The sequence below is a fragment of the Coccinella septempunctata genome, chromosome 4, assembly GCF_907165205.1.
Source record: "Coccinella septempunctata chromosome 4, icCocSept1.1, whole genome shotgun sequence".
Lineage (NCBI taxonomy): Eukaryota > Metazoa > Arthropoda > Insecta > Coleoptera > Coccinellidae > Coccinella > Coccinella septempunctata.
The window spans coordinates 23,251,428-23,271,614 of NC_058192.1; the positions used below are offsets into that span (position 1 = coordinate 23,251,428).

Here is a 20,187-nt window from a genome sequence, read left to right on the forward strand (position 1 = left end):
ACTGAAGAATGCCCCGTCATTCTAGCTCAGTCAGCAAAAAGCATTATAGAATTATCATAAATAATATAACAGGGGCGTTCAAAATATGAGTATCATAAGGTTCAGAAGTGAAAAACAACATTAACATACGTTAATTTGAATATAAATGAGATTAAATGTATGAAATTTCATCCCCAAAAGAGAATAACCCAACCAACACAAATGGGACTGTAATAGCATTCGGCAGAATGAACAGGAAGATCCGCGGGTGATGATCTAATGATTCTAATGGTATGGTGGGTAATACAGCGCTGTACTTGCACCACTCAGATACTGAACATCAATTCGATTTCAACAATGCACTTAACCTGGACAAAGAAAGACATTGGAAATACCGAATATCATCAGCGAGATGTGTTTCATCAAGGTCGATATCACTATCAATTATTTATTAACAAGACGACAGAAGCACTGACAATACGAAAACCACACCTTGACAAAAATTTTACCATACCTCTGATAACTTTCTTATTAGTCTTATACAAAAAAATTAAGTTATTGAGAGGAAGAGAGTCATCTCTCGACTCCATCCTCCATCAGTTCTGAACACAGTCTACCTATGTTATCCTTTGGCTATGTTGAGCCAAAAAGAAGTACCTACATAATTTTATTTCCACAATATTATTTATGGAATATTTGCACCTTGGTTACCATTGTTTTATGAACAAATTCAACACCTTCTCTTGACTGGTTTCACCCTCAGACGTTCTGAAGTTTAGGTCTTCGGCTTTTCTCAAGGTAGAGCGCAAGCTTATTCAAGAATACGAGCAATCATATGAGAAGAAAAATGCATAAATAATGGCATATTTCCTGAATATTCATTGGTATGAGCTGTCTCTTCTTCCATATTGTTTATTTTGCATAAAGACCCAAGAAGAATGCGATTTTAGTTCTTATTATTATGAACAGGTTCAGTTGAGACATGTAAATTGCGGTACACCAACACCACTCATGTTCACCTCATCTGGAGTACGGTGTCATTATCCTTCCCTGGCTAGAGACCATCAACTTCAAAAATTATAGAGTTAACTCTATAATCTTTGAACTCGAAGCAGGTCCACCAGATTACCCTACGGCTACCGGCGTCCCTCGTATGAAGGTAGACTGCGCATTTTCAGTCTCACCTCATTTATGGATCGTCGCAAACGTGGTGACTTAATTGTCACATTTCGAGTGTTGCATAACTGTTTTGGTAGGGATTTGCTATGAACACTGATAATATGAATGGCCATCAGTGCAGATGGTCCAATTCTCATCAAAACTTTTTGTGCAACCGTGTTTTTAATACGTGGAACTCTGTTCCTGCTGAAGTTGTTGGTGCGCCGTAGGTGAATACGTTCAAAAATCATCTGGACGAATATCTCAGCGTGTGACGTGCGTAAATAGGGTAGAGAAAATTTTCTGTTCGTTCTTTAGCTTTAGTTTTCTGTTCATTTTCTGCTTTCTTCTTCTTCTTTCTTCTTTCATTTTTTGTCTACTTGTATTACACTCAGTCTTTTTTATTTGTTCATTGTTCGAAAGTTTATAGGCTTGAATGGCTCCTTTCTTCTCATTTCTCAATAATAATAATAATAATAACGATGATAATAGCAAACTGATTTAATTATTATTCGATTGTTTGAAATGGGGAATGACTGAGATGAAAAATGAATAAAACCATTTTATTCATAAAAAAATAACTTGAATAAATATTCGAAAACATGTTATCTTCATCATTTCACAAGAACAAAAATGACGAGCAGAATATTCAATTACTATTAACATATCACTTATGTTACCCTAAATTCTAAGGTTTAATCATATATGTACCGAGTTTCAAATGTTTTGTTTATACTTCATATAGGACTAACAGCTTTTGTCTGAAAGCAACTAATCAAATGCTCCAATATAACGTCCATATTATTCAATGAGTAATAGATAAAAAGAAATAATCAGTGCTCATTTCTTCTTCAAAGCCTCGAATCTTCTATTAAGGTCGTCAAAGTCGATGTCATCTGTCTTACTGGAATCGGACGGAACTGAGGGCAACTCTGGCAAGTCGAAATTTTTCTGATCATCTAACTTCGTTCTGGGCAAAGGCTTAGGTGCTTCATTGTAGTTCTGTAAAACGAAAATTTGAAATATATTCACGAAATATATCTCCATAATTTCTAGAAGCAGCTGAAGAGGAATCAACCTACTTTTAATAGTAGCAAATAGAAAAATGGAAAGGTTTTTAGTCCTGGGAAGTTTTGAGAAGAACAAAACTAAACTCAACATTGATGTATCTTGCAAAACAGAAGCACAGTTCGGACAGCATAAACTGAAATAAGCTCCTCGAGTCACTGAATGCAATCAGGAAATAGGAAAAGCACTGATGTCAAGAGATTTTGCGAGCTTGTCACCGCGGTTACCAATCCAGGTACTGATCTCGCGTAAAAAATTATAAAATAACTAATTTTATCATTAGATTAGAATTGATTCCGCTGTATTCGTATCAACCGCTGATATGAATATCAACTAGTGTTAAGGTCTAAATCGAACTAGCCAACTTGCCATCGTTCGGACCCCGAAGCGAATAACGTTCCATTGAATGCGGATGCTAATTGCTAACCATGGTTTCAGCAAAAAGTAACAAGTAGCTTATGAGAAACTACTCTTCTTAATATTATTGCATTCGTGCTTCAGTGTTAAAGTCGTTGTCTGATTGCCATTATATTTCGGCTGGCATCATTTCTTCATCCTCACGCAATTTACAATCTGGAGCACAGGCGTCCTGAATTGGGAGCATATGGGACTATGCCATTGTCTTCGTTTGGGGTCCGTTCTGGGCGAGTAATTGATTTGGAGACACAGAAGCTCCAACTAGTATTTTTTATGTAATTCTTCTTTTTCATCGGCCCCTAACTGCTGGGCATAGGCCTCCCCAATTTCCCTCCATCTGTCACAGTTCCTCGATTCCGCATACCAGTTAACTGTGAATGTTCTTTGTTTCGTCCATCCAACGTTTGGGAGGTCTTCCGATATTCCTCTTCTACAATCGACTCCGCCATTTTGTGTTATGAGCCACGTCCTTCTTGCCAAATATTATAGAGTTAACTCTATAATCTTGGCTTCTTGCCACGTCTTGTCTGGCTATGTGTCCTGCCCAAGACCATTTTGACGTTGCCGTCCGTTGGTCGACGTTGTTGTATTGCTCGGACCATAGACCAACGCGCGAAAAAAGCTTCAGCGCAATCTGTTTTTACGGTACAGGTACTAATTAAAAAAAAAATAATAAAGGATTCTGTGGTGGATATTTCAAATATTTTTGTAGTAATCCAGACAACATCTGTGAAAAGAATTTTTTTGAGAAAATCATGGTAAGATTCGCATTAGCTGTTGATTGCGAAATTGATTTCAATGAAAAATTTATACGAATATTTCGTTGATTTTCCTTTGGAAATTTTTCTAAGGATGTTGACTGGATTACTGCAAGAAAATTTGAAATGTGCATCACAGAATCTTTCATAAATATTTCTGTAAATTAGTACCTGCACCGTAAAAACAAATGTCGCTGAAGCTTGTTTCGCGGGTGAGCTATCTTTTCTCTGTTGGTTTATGGTCCGAGCGTATTTTGGTCTATATTCAAAGCCACTGCACTTTCCTGTATTAAGTGTAGCATATAGAATATATCTCTTCACTTGATCATATTCCATCGAATCCATTTCGTTGCCACTATATCACATAAAACTTGAAATAAATATTTTCGAATGATTCTATTGAAATTAGATTATGTTCCCATAGAAACGTGATCTTTGGAACCTTCTCTGCAGCTTTGCCGCCAATATTAAACCTTGGCTAATAGAGTAAGATCCCAGAGCGACCAGACATAACTTATTTTCACACATATAAAACTTTAGGATCTCAGTAGAGTCTCATGTGCTTTGAATACCTGCGAAATTGTGGAGCTAGTGACATCTGGGCAGATACCAGGTTTCAAAGGTAACTAAAAATAAGTGTTACTTAACTTATTTTCACACACTAATTTTTATATATGTTTTAAAGAATATTATTCAGAAGTTATATTATAAGTGACAAACACTTTGCATGGGCCAAAACTCTTGCCAGACGCTTTGAAGCTGCAAGAAAGATAAATGAACTTTACTCATTTTCACATGTCTGATATTGAAATATGTCATCGAAGTAACTATAAAAAAAGTTATATTTCATCATCCAGACAAATAGTACTGACCAAACATCCCCTAAACATGAAAATTATTTAGCCGGGAGTGCGAGCGCGAGAGCACTATGCATGCGTTTCAGAGAGAGTGAGACTATGGTAACTCCGTTCCCTTTAACAATCTGTTTGGAGTCCCTTTACTATATTGCTCGCACATAGCACATACACATATCTAAGAGTATCAACTCTTGCACATACACAGCACATACTTATACACAATAAACTAACTGACAGCATTCATAGTCCCTTGTTAATTCAGATACAATGGGATAGTATTTTCTTTCGAATTCTTGAATAGTTAATGAACAGGCATGTCTCTTATTTAAAAAATAATTCTTTAATATTTTCGTAGATGATGCCAGGTTTTGCAGCAATCGATTGCAGTACAGTACAGGGTGGGCAAAATTGGTGATACCTGAACTACAACTTTTTAACGCAACGAGATGGAGGAAAATAAATGTACCATTCATGCCGTCTTTTTTCGAGAAACTAATAATGCCATCAACTGAATTCCTCTATCTACTTTTATTTTTGATTTATAGGTCAAAATTCAACTTGGGGGATTTCAACATTGGTCATTATCTCCGTTTCTGTTTGTGCTAGAATGTTGAAATGAAAACATTATACAGGCACTTTTTTTTTGGCTATCCAGTGGCGTACTATCATTTTTTCCTACAGGTTTATTTGCTGTAACATAACATAAAGTTATGTTTTTTCTTATGAAAACAGTAGTTTGAAATGACTTAGAAAGAATTGCCTTTTTTTTGCTGTTTCAGAAATATATGATACATGGCCCTCAAACTCTTTAAGCAAATATACCTGTTGGAAAAAATCATAGTACGCCATGGGATTGCTATCAGAAAAGTTTCTGTATAATGTTTTCATCTCAACATCCTAGCTTAAGCATGGGCAAAGTACGGCCCGCGGGCCAGGTCCGGCCCACGTGAAAGTCTAATCCGGCCCGCATCAAGATTTTGAAATAATCACCAGTATTTTTGTTTTCTAAGTTTGACCGCCTTAGATAAGGGAAACCAACGTCATCTAATACCTAGTTGTCTTAAAGCGTAAGTTGCGTCCTGTTTATTATCATCTTAAAATGTTGAAGATTTTACATCGAAGACGACAAATTAGCTGGAAGCGTATTAGGAGGAAGAAGGACTGATAAATAAAAGTCCACCAATTTGTTATTCAAATTACATAGAGTTGTGCTCGAGACTCAGCCTTAGTACTGTATGTGCATCTGTCAGCGGCTGGCAATATTTCTTGCAATTGCGCAGATAATCGACTTTGATAGTAAATTTTCAGAAAAAGCAAAAGTCGCCAAATCTCCTTCGATGTTCCAACGACTGCATCACAGAACACAAATAATGATGCATGGAATCCAAAAGTTGCAACGAATAGCTTGTTGCTGAGCTCCAAACATAAAGGCAGTATTCAAGTGTGATTGATACATGAAAATTTATTCAATTATTCGATTCTGCGTAGTTAGAATCGATTAAGTAACGGTTTCCTTCTAAATGAAAATTTTTGAGCTTTAAGGACGGTATTAATTATTGGATCTAACATTAATTTCAGTTTAGCAAAGTTATAATTTAATTATTTTGGTTTTGCTTGGGAGTCTTGGGACCTCGACTTGTAGCAGTCAACAGCACGGTTACTGGGAAGATGATATTATGCTCGCGTTGGTTAGTAACGAATCGAGCATTATAATTTTCGTTTCGTTCGTTGTCAACGTCTGTGTAATTCGAAGTATTTTTGACCTTTTTATTTTCATTGATAAGAACAATAAAAATATCACACATTTTTCAAAAATTTCAAGAAACAATCACGTCCTTCAAAGTACCCTTGTCCAATATTTACAACATTACTACTGAAGGGAGGAGCACCAAATATGACGGGCGGAATATGGTATCGTAGGCATATTTAATGAATAATCATAAAATCTCGGGAACAACTGCATATTTTTATGTGAACAGGTGTTTTCCACTATGAAACTATGAATAGCAGCGTGAGCAACCGACTATAAAGGTGCCTACAGATTACTCTAACGTGACGTGGGCCCATGTCATAATGCGCAGGATTCAAAAATCTAACATAGGATTTTGCTCGGAAACGTTCACTGTGGGAACGTGGGAATACAACGTCAGACTAATTTAACGCTTCTGCACAAAATCCTATGTTAGATTTTTGAATCATGCGCATTATGACTTGGGCCCATATCACGTGAGAATAATCTGTAGGCACTTTTAGTGACCAGCTTTTAGCATCATCACTGCCAATTTCTACCAGAGTATGGACAACTCTTAGAAGTTTAATTTTTCATATACTCCTTGGTATCCTACCGAACAATAATTAATTTTTGTAATTTTTTTTACTTTTCTAGGATGTAAGTCATGCTTGATGTAAAAATCGAAATAAAGTTAATCACTTGTAAAAATGTGTATTTTTCATTTTTTTTTGGCCCGCCTAGGTAATTTTTCATTTTATCTGGCCCTCCCCTCAAAAATTTTGCCCATGCCTGTCCTAGCTCAAACAGAAACGGTGGTAATGACCAAAGTTGAAATTTTAATTTTGACCTATAACTCGAAAACAAAAGAAGATAGAGGAATGCAGTTGATGGCATTATTAGTTTCTCGAAAAAAGGCGACCTTAATATGCCATGCATTTTCCTCTATATCGTTGGGTTGAAAAAGTCGGAGTTCAGGTATCACCAATTTAATAATGTGGACCAAAGTGATTTCGGATAATCGAAATTTTGGTTAATCCATTTTTTTTTAATAGGAGTTTAGGATGCCTGTATCATATGATCGAGAAGAAAATGAGTAAAGTTCATTTATTTTTGTGCAGCTTCAAAGCGTCTGGCAAGAGTTTTGGCCCATGGGAAGTGTCACTTATAACATAAATTCAGAATAAGATTCTTTAGAACATATATAAAAATCAGCCCTGTGAAAATAAGTTAAGTAACACTTACCTTTGCCCAGGTGTCACCAGGCAAGCTCCAAAAGTTCGCAGGTATTCAAAGCACATGAGACTCTATTTAGATCCTACAGTTTCATCTGTGTGAAAATAAGTTATGTCTAGTCGCTCTGGGATCTTGGACTATAAGTAAATCGGAATGAAGGTTGGTGCAAACGAATTAGAATTAGACTAAGCCTGAAAAATTAGGACAAACGGCCATTAATCGACGTGTAGAACATTGAGCATTGAAACTCGGTATACATCACGATCAATAATTCATATTTATTTACGGGGTTTCGATTCAATTGGATCAGTATTTTTTTTATCCATCAATTTAATTTTCATTGATTCCCAAGACATACGAGTTACGACATTTTAATAACAAATAAGATCACAAAATAAAGAAAGAAATAAGTATATGAAATAAAATGGTAAGTATTACTTCAAATTACTTCAATCAACGGCATTAGCATTACTATCATAAAACTAGACGGCATGGTGCAATAAATTCAAAAAGTTTGCTCCTCATCCAATAACTCGACTAACGCGTAGAAGTATTTCCAGCACTTCAAGTGACTTATTCATTAAATGAACAACGTTTTCGCAAAGAAGTTTGAGTTCTTTTGAATTATCTTCTTTGTGACCCTGCCACTGATTACGAACCCACGTCTGTCAATAAAGATTGACAATGCCGCCCAATCGTCATCAGACACCCAGTCGGCTCTGAACAAAATTGCGCTTACTGTCAGTATCTTCTTCTTGGTTAGTACCGATTCGACTGAAGGTTTTGTTTGTGTTCACACTTCGGATGGTTCCGTATCGGTCAGAAGTAGTAGAACAGCAATGGTTTGGGAAGCCACACGCGAGTTGACATTGAATAAATGAATGTGCGAATGTTTTGGACCGATTTGGAAATGCCCGAGTGGAAAACAAAAACAGGCCTAGTGTTTTTTGTTTTTTTTTCTCAGTATTTATGCAATCCATTTTATTATCGTTTTTCGTGGCAAACCAGCCTGAGTAGGTGGATCTCCTGGCTACTAGCATGAACATAATGAGAAAAGCCTATCAAAGAAAACAAGTACCCTAAAATCGTAGCAGGCTTTGGGAGGATAAATAATTCGTGGTGCAAAGAAAAAAATTATTTAGAGCCACTACTTGTTAGTTCATAAAATCCCCAAAACACTAATGTTAGCATTAATATTTAAGCTTGGACATTCATTGCAATTACAAATTTATATTACCTCTAAATTATTGGCCAAGTTGCCATTATTAACGTTGTCCTCAGCCTAGAAGTAATACATTTCAGAAATCTATTCAACACATCAAATAGTATTTCATAAATCTTATATCCGCGTTTTTTTTTTTAATTTCGCAGTATTTGTGTGTGTTTACAGTTCCATGTGTCCAACATTTTGAGAAGGTCTCGTACAAATAGTTCGGAAATTTCCATAATTTCATTTCAAGAGAAGCTTCAATTAATGAATTTACAATTCCTCGTAAAAGAATGGGAAAATTCAGTGAAATAAAGTAATACCTACTCTCCACTCTCAAAACCTTTCCGTGATACTATTCACGTAAAAAACTCGATATGGTCAAAGTTGGAGTATTATATTATTGCAGAGAATAATTCCGTGCATTTTGAATTTTATTGACAAAAACTCCCAAAATAACATATTCGCTCAAAGTGAAAAATAAAAAAATAGGTTAATTAAACCTTTTTTTATCAGAATCAGATTTATCTTGAAAGTGAATTGTATCAAGATGCAGATAAAATTTCAGGAATCAATAATTAAGGTTAGTCTATATTATTACCTTACTCATGCCAGGATACAGATTGTTGTAAGAAGGTAAGCTATCCTAGAAGCAAACATAAAAACAAACATGTCAGTGAAAGGAACTAATACAGCGAACATAACACTTCATGCATTCATGAAATCAAGTTGAAGGTAAATGATACATAACTATCCACTAAATGAAGAACACCTGCCGAAAGTTCTAATAAATGGATGCATGCTCAAAATAAAACGTAAAAGAGGAGAAAAATCGTTTTGAGACATTGTATTATATAATCATTAAAATCATCATTTGAAGGCCCGTATGAATTCATTTCTTTAAAAATTATTTGTAAATTTTATTGACCAATACTTTATCTTCATAATGTCTGCAATAGGAAGCATGTAATTTCAATTACATGAACGTTTTTTCTCACTGGAAACGCAGGTCAAAACTAAATGGATAGTAAAAAAAAGTTTCCAACACGATACACCAATTATTACCTGCGCAGGTAATAATTGGTCATAAATGCAATGAAAGATTCAGTTAAAAAAATGTGAATGAATACGTCACAAAAAGGCCAGGATCCTATATAAAAATAAACAGTTCACAAGAACAGATTTTAAACAAACCCCCAATATACACATTCGGCAATACTACTAGACTACCAAATAATTCAAAATAATTTTTCAAATATTCAAAAGCGTTGAAAGCAGTTGAAATAATAAGGCCGTAAGTAGAGGCAGATTCAGGATTGATTCTAGAAAAGCCCTCTAGAAAAAATTCCAACATTTTTCTCACACAAATGCTATTTTTATTGTATTATAGAAAAAAATAATTTTCATAGCCTACAGTTTATGCAGAGATAATTTATTCAGAAATGAAATTTCACATACAATTTCCTTTGAAGCAATCCATTACTTGCAAAAGGTTTAACAAGTGTAAATAAATCATTATGTGAGCATATCAAGGGCAGCTGCTGTCAACTCATTCCTTCAAATCTGCCCCTTCGAGATGCCATTTAATGTAACACACAAGCAAGTTGATAAGCCTTCCAAGTTCTAAACATGCCATTGTGCAAGTTACCAGCAGGTGTACATATCTATAGATGTTCCTAAATTGATGCGACAATATTCAGGAGGTGATTGCTCGTATGAAATTAAGATGGGTCTTTTCTATAACAAAATTTCTTCAACCCTCCCCTTTCCGAGATATCACCCCTAAAAGGTGGTGACTACAATTCAGTTTTTATTTTTTTTTCTGGAATTCCAGCAAAGCTAGTATTTTGAAATTCTATAATTTTCGTGCACTGGCAAAGGACTAACCACAGGTATTTTTTCAATATTCCTTTTACATTATGAGGGGGTGATATGAGCAACCCTTAATTTATTTAATATCAAAACTTTCTTTCGAGATGAAGTTTCATTAAATTATAAATTAAAATTCTTGTTTTGTTTTCAAATTTTTTTACTCTTGAATTTTTTCATAAAACCAATAGAGCTGAAGGGAAAAACAAAAACAGTCAAAATGCAAAATGTGGAAGGAATCATAATGAATGCTGGAAATTACCACCTCCAGCCAAAATAAACGAACGCGACCTACGTGTTATGAATTGCCATACACGTTCAAAGATATAAAAACCTTTTAAGTTTTAAAGGTTATATCTCGGAAAAGGGTGGGCTGAGGAAATTTCGTTATAGGAAAAACCCATCATACGAGCATTCAACTCCTGAATTTTGTCGCTTGAATTTAGGAACAACCTGTATTCAAGCGATGTTGAAAGTAAGTCTGTGTACGTAGGAAGAACGGGTAGAGCTCTCTCTATTCGAGTCTCCGAAATTTGCGGAGTGGAGTTAATTTGTCAAATCATAGCTCTGAGTTTGGTGTACCCCTGAGAGACACGAGACACTAATTTGATAAGACCATCAGTTCAAAGAATTTACATCAGTGTAATTTTAGTATCAGGCAGAAGAAATGTACACCAGAAAATATGCGGGGGATCCTGAAGTTGAATTATTGAACATGCTAGTGTTGAGCAGAATCGATTCTGTTTTGTTTCATCTCATTTATCAGTTTTCTTTTAATTGTTATTTGTAGATTCCTTTTTTTTATATTGTTATGTTTTGTGTTCGGTTAACAAGATATATAAGATAAGGCATATACTATACCTTTTCAATACAGTGACTCTATCAAACACAGTGGCGACAATTGTGGTCTCGTTTTTCATCTTTTTAGCAAGAATATGGCGGATTTGGTCACGTGACGTGACGTGAGCCAATCCGCATTCCGAATTAAGGATCATAGCATTGATCCGTGCTTCTAAGCCGCCATATTCTTGCTAAATTTCCAATTGTCTCCACTGTGTTTGATAGAGTCACTGTACTTTTCAAGTTCAAATTATTGGCGCTAATCAAAATCGAAATGACATTAGTCAAAATCAAATTATGTTATATTTAGTTTTATAAATAACTGACTTTATTTTTAATTGTTGTGTGACCTTTTTATTTTTTGACTTCATTGTTTTTTAAGTTATTATGCAAAATACAGTTTTATACTTGTGTCCTTTTATATTTGGGTGTCGTTTCTTCAGCTTCCCTTTGTGATTTTTCAGATGAGCTGTTAATTACTCGAAACATGTTGTTGAGAATTGATTAGAAATCACCTAAGTAATTTTATCTGGAATAGTGTTTTTATTCACCTTTACTATTTGAGCATTCCTTCAGATCAATTTCCTATTGATTTCTTAAATCATAATCACCATTTTCAAGCGAAGAAATAGAACAACAGGTTTTCTTTTCGGTCATACATTCGGAAATAATTTGTCAGACTTGACAGTTCTATTTATCAAGTCAATAGTTTTGTTTTGATCTGCGTTCAGAACCGTTCAGAATCGGTTCAAAGTAGTTGAACAGCAATGGTGTGAGAGCTACATGCTAGCTCACTCTGAATAAACAAAAAAAAGATTGAGATACCATTTGACGGATCTTTTTCTTTCACACCTCGGAAAAAGATGATCCGCAAGTTTGATGATGACTCTATTACTACTTTTTTAGAGCGGTTGGGTGAGGTTGATTGGGGTGCTATGTTGGATATACCAGAGGGCAATATAAACGAACTATGGAATGGCTTCCACCGCCGATATATTGAGATATTCGATACTGCTTTTCCTGTCAAAGTTGTATTTGAGAGAAATAAACCCCTACAGATGTCCGCGGGAGACAACAGAAGACTACAACACCTGAAACAAGAACTTGACATTCTCTTTGTGTTATACATGAATGATCCCTCCTATCTGCCTCAATACAGGAAGGCCAAGAGAGATTATGATGAAGCTCTTAGGAAGCAGAAGCAGTCATATATTGGAAATAAAATTAAGAACTCTAAAAATAATTCGAAAACAATTTGGAGCATTGCGAATAGCTTAAGACCTAAAATCAAGCCAAAAAATGCCACCTTTCCTAAGGGTAACCCTGACGATCTGGTGAATGAATTCAACAGATACTTAGTCAATTTAACACAGAAACTTCAATTAGGTGTTGGGGCGCAGGATAGCCAGAAACAATTCCTTCCTACTAGATGCGATAAATCATTTTATATGTTTGAAGTAACAGAAGATGAAATATTTAAGATTGTTAAACAACTAAAAAACACAAGTTCAAGTGGATATGACGATATTCCAACTAACATCCTAAGGAAATCCATTCATATAATAATTAGGCCTCTTACTGCAATAGTGAACAGAGCTTTTGAGGAGGGTGTATTCCCAGATGCGCTAAAATTAGCTGTGGTAAAACCTATTCATAAAAAAGGCAGTATTCAGGATTTTGGTAATTATCGTCCAATAAGCATTCTTCCCACATTTTCGAAAATTTTTGAAAAAATAATCGCAAATAGATTCCTGAAGTTCTTCAAGAAATTTAAAATCATTAATAATGCACAACATGGTTTTCTACAGAATAAAGGAACAGACACTGCTATGTATGAACTAGTAAGAGCGGTCTTACATGGGATTGAGATGGGGAGGATGCCTCTTGGCATCTTTCTTGATCTGTCGAAGGCTTTTGACCTGGTGGATCACACATTACTAGTATGGAAGCTTGAACGATATGGTATCAGGAATGAACAGCTAAAACTGATAAAAAATTACCTAACAAATCGCAGGCAGAGAGTCGAGGTTATGGTGGATGGCGTTACGTATGCCTCTGGAGTGGAGAGTATCACCCGTGGGGTTCCTCAAGGAAGCATCCTGGGGCCGCTTTTGTTTGTCGTCTTTATAATTGATCTTCCGGAAATCCTTGATCAGAAAACTCAGCAACCCTATCAATACGCTGATGATACAAACATAATCGTAGAATCCCCCAACATACCACAGCTACAAGTGCACTCCTCTGATGCGCTGTTAAGGGTAACGCAATGGTGCGACAGCAATGGTCTGATGCTAAACATAAATAAAACCGAATATGTTGCTTTCTGCACTGATCGTTCAAGACAACCCCTGCCGCAGATACAACTTCTGGACGGCACTGTCGCTGGAATTTCACCATCAACTAAATTCCTAGGAGTCCACCTAGATAAGGACATGAAATGGTTTGGCCACATCGATTATCTGAATAAAAAGCTATCGTCAGCTGTCTTCTCTCTACGTGCCCTCAGATTGCATGTGGGATTGGACATTCTCAGGATGGTCTATTTTGCAAATTTCCAGTCTTTACTATCATATGGAATTATATTCTGGGGTTCAAGTCCCAGAGCCGAAAGAATATTCATAACTCAGAAGCTAGCTCTAAGGGGCATGCTGAGGATGAAATACAGGGAATCGTGTCGAGGAAAGTTTAAGGAGAATGGGATTCTTACAGTATCAGCATTGTACGTGTACAGATGTCTTCTGTTTCTTCGAAGCCATGGTTGTTATTTTGAGCGGTATAGAAGTTTGAGCTGCACTAGACATACTCAACCATATCTCTATCCATCTGTCAAACTCACGCTCAGTAAGAATAATGTGGAGTTCATGTGTATGAAATTGTACAATGCTCTTCCTTTATTCATTAAAAATATTGATGATTTCAAAATATTCAAAAAAGAAGTGCTGAAATTCCTTTTGGACATGGAGCCATATAAGATAGGTGAATACCTGGATGGGTGTACCAATTAATTTGATATTTTTTGTTGACGTGTTTTCTCTTCACTGTTTGTACAGTTATTTGGAAAATAAAATGCATTATTATTATTATTATTATTATTAAACAAATGTATGACTGTTTCGAACCGATCTGGAACCATCGAAAAATCGAACTATAACAGGTATATCCGATATGCTAGAATTCAATGAGGTGCGACTGAAAAGAAAACTTGCAATGTTGATTTGATAATTGAGAAAGTCAAAATTCAAAGATCTGAAAGTTTTCTCGTCAATTGTTGTTGCAGTTCCTCAGGGCCTCAAGAAAAAAGTGACCACCAAATTGTTTAGCATGTGGGCCAGACCAAACCAGACTTCACTGTGCTCAGCCCAGATTGCTAACACCCTTGACTAGAGGGGATATATAACAATATAATGAAACCTTATTTGGATGAAAACAAGAGATTCCCTGAAGCAGGCTGGTGAATGCTAGGTTAAATGTAGGACAGAATAAGCCAAAATGGAGATAGCCTGACAAAACCTACTACTACTATGTACCTACTATGTAATATGCAATTGTATGAACTCAGTGTTCATAAATGCATCATAATGCATCTGTATTTCTTACAGCGACTATTGGATATAGAGTCCTTAGATATATGGTCCTTTTCATGTTTTCATATACAGTTTGGGCTGTATTCCAATTTCCTTTCTTTTATTTATTATGCACAAAACTAACACTAACCAACCATTCATAGCTCAGTGGCCGGAGCCATGAACAAGAAGTTTCTTATACTGATCTTACTTTAAAGAGTATGTTATATAAAATTTAGAGACTATTCAAATATAATTCTTAAACACACACTCACTCTGTTGTTTTTTGAATTTGAAATTTACTTACCATAAAATCAGTGTTAAACTCTTTATTCTCTTCAGAAGGAGGAATATTATATGAAAATGCTGGAGGTGGTGCTGTTGGCTGTCCCTCTACTGTATTAGTTCCCTAAAAATCAAATGTATATTATGAGAAAAACTTCATAATGTTGAAACTTACAGGATATTCAAATGGTACAGGTGGAAAATCTGGAATTGCTGGAGGCTGTGGATATCCTAGAAAGCCTGGTGGATGAGGCATACCTCCTCCACCCAAATTATTTTTATCAGATAGGTCTATAAGCAAGGCATCCTTAGCTAAAACAGATAATGAAATAAATTACTGTTATATTGATATTTCAACCAACTGTTATTTACCCTTATCCATTTCCATGATTTGAGGATCTGGTTCATACGGTATATTGAAACTTTTTGCAATTTCTATCATATATTTCTCAACCAGCAGCTTTGGTGGACTATGAATTGCTAATTTGTGTTTCAAACGATCATTAATTGTTTCAACAGATTCAACTCTACAAGCATCAGCAAAATTGATACCATACTTTGCTGTGAGCAGATCTGATATAACTTTCAATTCCTATAATCGAGAAGTAAATGTGGACTGAAAAGTTAATCATATGCAAAAGATTACTTACGTTACAATCAGACTGCAACCTTGGGGCAACCCATATCAAACTCGACACAGCTTCAGAAATACCTTCATCCAATTCTTTCATGTTTGTTACAAGTCCAAATCTTGCTAACAACAAATCGCAATACATTTCTACTATTTCCATTGCCTCAACAAGATAGTCTTCTCTACAATTAGGTAGATGTCATTTCACAAGTCCCAATGAAAAGATTCAGATACAAACCTGATGATATATTCTACTCTAATTTTGGCTCTCTCAATTTTTCCATCTTTAATAAAAGCAGCGATTTCTCTTCTGGACTTTTCAGCGAGCTCAGCCTTCTTTTTTTCAAGTAATTTCAATCTTGCCATTGCAAGACGTAGATTTGTCTTGAGTTTCGTGTAATTAGGTCCATTGGAAAACATTGTTTTGTCGATCAAGAAATAGAAAGGCAATATAACAACTAAAACATAAATATTGAACGAAATACTTAAGTTTATGAATCACTAATTATTTATATCAATTCGTCATTGGAGGGGTTAAGTCCAACTGTCATTAGTGTCATTTGAACTCTAACGATTTGTCAAAATCAGCTGACCGTTCGTTGCTGTGGGCTGTGGTGCCTGTAGGTGTAGGGCACACAAGCTCACAGATTATCTCTGTAATCTCTGCACAAGCTTTTCCCATATGCTGTTCCGGACGCGGGACACAGATTACAGAGTAGAACGCGGGACGAGTTTGAGCAACGAAGTTTTGGGCAACGAACTTTTAAGTCCAAGGAGATATATCTCCTTGTTCAATGGGTTAACTCACAATTTTGATATCAGTTAGTTAGGGTTTGTAATCTTTCGAAGGAATTCATTTACCCAGTGAACTCTAAAAGACCTTCTTCTTCTAAAGTTCATTTTAGAATTCATTTACCCAGTGAACTCTAAAAGACCTTCTTTTAGTGAACTCTAAAAGACCTTCTTTTAGTGAACTCTAAAAGACCATCTTTTAGAGTTCACTGCATTTATCTTCAATGTCTAAAAGCAATGCAGGGTAGAGCCAGAGATATATCTCTATTTCTATATCTCTGGGTAGAGCCCTCCATACTAGTCACCACAGAACACGAATATACCCTGATACTAGTCTAAAGTCTGAAACAAAGATTAAGAGCAGAGATATGGAAGGGATATATCTCTGATTAAGAGTTAACTCTGTAATCTTTAACCCTGCTTTGACCTAAAGCCTAAAGCACATCAATCACAACCACAATGTGTCTCTGACTTCAAACAACGTCTCATGGAGGTAGGAAAACTACCTCCGTGTAACATCTAAACACTCTAAACTAACTTTTTGTCAAAACAAAAGCACCAAGAAGATGTAACAGAGTTGATACTGTTTGATATAGCTATATCTTCTTGATATATATATATATTACGTCTATATAAACCAGACAGCGAATTTCAGTGGTGAAACTACAGTGTAGCACTAGGATTGGAATTCTTTTCAAGAAGATATAGCAGGTATTGCTATATCTTCTTCTATCTTGATTCTTGTGAATCATTGCGCGTTTAAAACATGCACTCGATGCCGACTAGTTTTACCAATATGTTATAATATAGAATTCCATTGATAAAATTGTATTCATTTTTTTAAATTATTGTACTTCAAAATATGCACTCAATGCATTCCGAGTCCCAATAATTTATTTATTTGCAAATAATCTGAGCAAATTAAACAAACAGTTAACTGAAAATTTTATTGAATATTTACAAGGAAAGTTGAATAAAAAGTAGGATATCAACAAGTAATTCTTTCATAAAATAGAGGATAACAATGTTTAAAGCCAAGCATTTTCTGCACCTTTATCCCTTACAAAAACTTAAATAATCTCTCACTGATATATACAATCAAAAAATATAAGTCTTGCAGTATGGCAAAGAAAAGATAAATAAAATAGCGTAATATAAAGATCAGTGCAGTCATGATAATTATTGAAAACTAACATTTGCATAAGAACCGCCAGTTAGAACATATTCAAATGATCAAATGAAGTTGATTAAAGTTCAACTTTCCTGAATATTTTCATTCTCTGTATGCGCTTCTTCAACTATATCCTGTTCACCATTCGACAACACATTTTTCGTTTCTTCTACGACTTCATTAGGTCCTTCCATCTCAGAATCCACATGCAAACTGCCATTTTCCATTTTGCTTTTGCCTTCAGATTTCAGTGTTGAATCAGCAATTTCCAATTTCAGGAATTTCTCCATTTCATCGATTTCATTGGCCATATCAAATTGATCATAATCCTTGAATATAAATCAATTTATACCAACAAATCAAGACTGACAACATTTTTAAAACAAAAGTTTATCATTTTTATGATGTAGACATAGAAATATAAAACGATGTAGATATTTCAATAAATTGAAGTTTGAAATTGCTTTAAAATGGAATGATGTACCAACACCAACATCAGACGAAGAACTGATAAAAGATTAAAGTATGAAATATTTGTAATTCAGTCTGAAAGTGTTTGGACAATTAATCTTATAACAAGGAGCTTACCCCACAGTAAACATCATCATTAAAAATTTGTGGAGGCAAAGGATGTCTAGGATTGGGATCCCCAATAGTTTCCCCAAGAGAAGTTGAATTATTTTGCATAAAATCCTTCTGCTCTTCACTACCCGGCTCGGCAATATCAATAACATCATATTTTATATTTTTAGAATCTAGAATTAGAAGAACCCTCTGTTGTCTCTTCTTAACCTTAAAAGATAAATTTTATTTTAATTGTGATTTGGGGCAGAAGTGATTATGAATTGAATGATTTGAATTACCTCCTTATTACCAGATATTCCACTTATATAAACTTTGACAACCATTGTTACTGATATTAAAATAGTTTTGAGAGGATTCAATACAATTCGTAAGACTTCACTACTATAATCCTTTTAGTTTTTACCGAACAACTTCTACATGCGAGCCACACCTACAATATTGGAATAAGTCAAATCAACAACTGATGTACTTGAAATAATAAGATCAATGTATTTCATTCAAATAGCTCATATAAAATAATGCTGGGTATAAAAAGGCTTCTGAAAACAATATCGTATGAATACATACTGGCAATGGAATTATAAATAAGCAAAGAGCAGGTCTGTAACGGAAAAGTTGGAACTTGGAACCGAAGAGTTAATCTTTGTTGGAACTGAGTATACACTGTATACTCAGTATACTGTATAGGTACAGTTGATGAGAAGATTGAGGGAGCATAAAGGCATAAAGTATTTTACGTAGTAGCCTTGTTTATAGACCTTATATAAAAACAAGGGTAGTAGGTACCGTAGATTCGGGTGACTTGGGACGATTTTGAAATTCAACTTGTCGCATATATTTCAAAAACGGTGACCTATTTTCATTTTCATGTGAGAAAGGAGTTCAAATATGCTATATGACTCAAACTATTGATTAGGATATATACCGTGCATTGCATCAGAATTCGGATATAAATTTAATAAAAAATAGAATATACTTGTCCCAAAGTCACCCACCGACTTGGAAGGCTTGGGACACAAGTAAAATCATTGATTTCTCAAATGAAATGGGTGACTTGGGACGGTGTAAAGCTTTGAAAATTTCGAATTTGTGATTATGTAGTTGAAATTCGGTAAGTAAATTAAATGATAAACCCACATTACAGCCAAAGTAAATATATTGCAACGATCTAAAAAAAAACAAGGGAACTTTGATTTCTTTCATTCTTTGGTGATTTCTTTGTGGAAGTAACGTAAATAATAATATCCTGCGAAAAATCGGCATATTTCCTGCTGCCAATGCGCCGCTTGTATCTATTCGGCATCGTCCCAAGTCACCCTATGAAACAACAAAATAAATGAATGAGATCTGGGTTGCCGTTTGATTTGTAAGCAACCTTGTTTCATAACAAGGTTATGATATCGCACGTATCCAGAAAAAAAAATTACACATGCACAAAGTGAAAGACATGTACAGGACGCTAGAATGTTTAAGGGCCAGAAAAAACGCGCTTTTACTCTCCAGAATTCCTTAATTTTTCCTGTCACGCTCTGGTCACGGCAGCCTCAACAGTAATTAATTGTTAATCTAAGAAAAGACGCTACACAATCTTATAAGTTTGTCCCTTCACTAATAATTGGTAAGAAACAATAAAATCTGCATGGGGGGTAATTGTCCCAAGTGACCCGAATCTACCGGTAGTAATAATGATGAAGTTAGCAATCATTAAATTAAAACCCAAATTATATCATGATTAAAAATAAACAGCATTACTCCTATTATAAAACCAAAGAGGAACTCTTGATAAAACGATGCACATCGATGTATGTATTCAAAGGGCTGCTACTTAGGGCCAGTTCATGCCAAAAGGATTATAATATAAAGGTGGATTTACAAAGAGTTACTAAGAACTGAGACCTAAGAATAAAGCACCAACAGATGGCCATCTGCAATTGTCTAAAAGTGTAAAGTCGACTGAAATGGTCGGTAAAAAACATTGAACTCAAGAAAGAACTCCTTCTTGGGTTCAATGGTAAACAATCGGTGCTTTTACAAAGGTGTAC

The 20,187-nt window shown here is 35.2% G+C and overlaps 2 protein-coding genes across 5 annotated transcripts; both read right to left on the minus strand.

Annotated features, from left to right (window-relative positions):
* Positions 1-1,684: 1,684 nt before the first annotated feature.
* Positions 1,685-16,154, minus strand: LOC123311627 (IST1 homolog). Of its 4 annotated transcripts, XM_044895686.1 has the most exons (8): positions 15,836-16,153; positions 15,617-15,779; positions 15,339-15,558; positions 15,142-15,278; positions 14,989-15,090; positions 9,011-9,055; positions 8,440-8,484; positions 1,685-2,139 (listed from the first exon to the last, which is right to left on the minus strand). In XM_044895686.1, the coding sequence occupies exons 1-8, from the start codon at positions 16,015-16,017 to the stop codon at positions 1,978-1,980; spliced, it is 1,056 nt and encodes a 351-aa protein (XP_044751621.1). In that variant the 5' UTR covers positions 16,018-16,153; the 3' UTR covers positions 1,685-1,977. The 4 variants fall into 4 exon arrangements, with proteins under 4 accessions (XP_044751621.1, XP_044751623.1, XP_044751622.1 ...); XM_044895688.1 differs by lacking the exon at positions 9,011-9,055 and having other exon boundaries at positions 15,836-16,154; XM_044895687.1 differs by lacking the exon at positions 8,440-8,484.
* Positions 16,155-17,322: 1,168 nt separating this feature from the next.
* LOC123311923 (SH3 domain-binding glutamic acid-rich protein homolog) lies at positions 17,323-18,817 on the minus strand. The gene is made up of 4 exons (XM_044896053.1): positions 18,713-18,817; positions 18,424-18,575; positions 18,149-18,352; positions 17,323-17,889 (listed from the first exon to the last, which is right to left on the minus strand). The coding sequence occupies exons 2-4, from the start codon at positions 18,466-18,468 to the stop codon at positions 17,644-17,646; spliced, it is 495 nt and encodes a 164-aa protein (XP_044751988.1). The 5' UTR covers positions 18,469-18,575; positions 18,713-18,817; the 3' UTR covers positions 17,323-17,643.
* Positions 18,818-20,187: the final 1,370 nt, after the last annotated feature.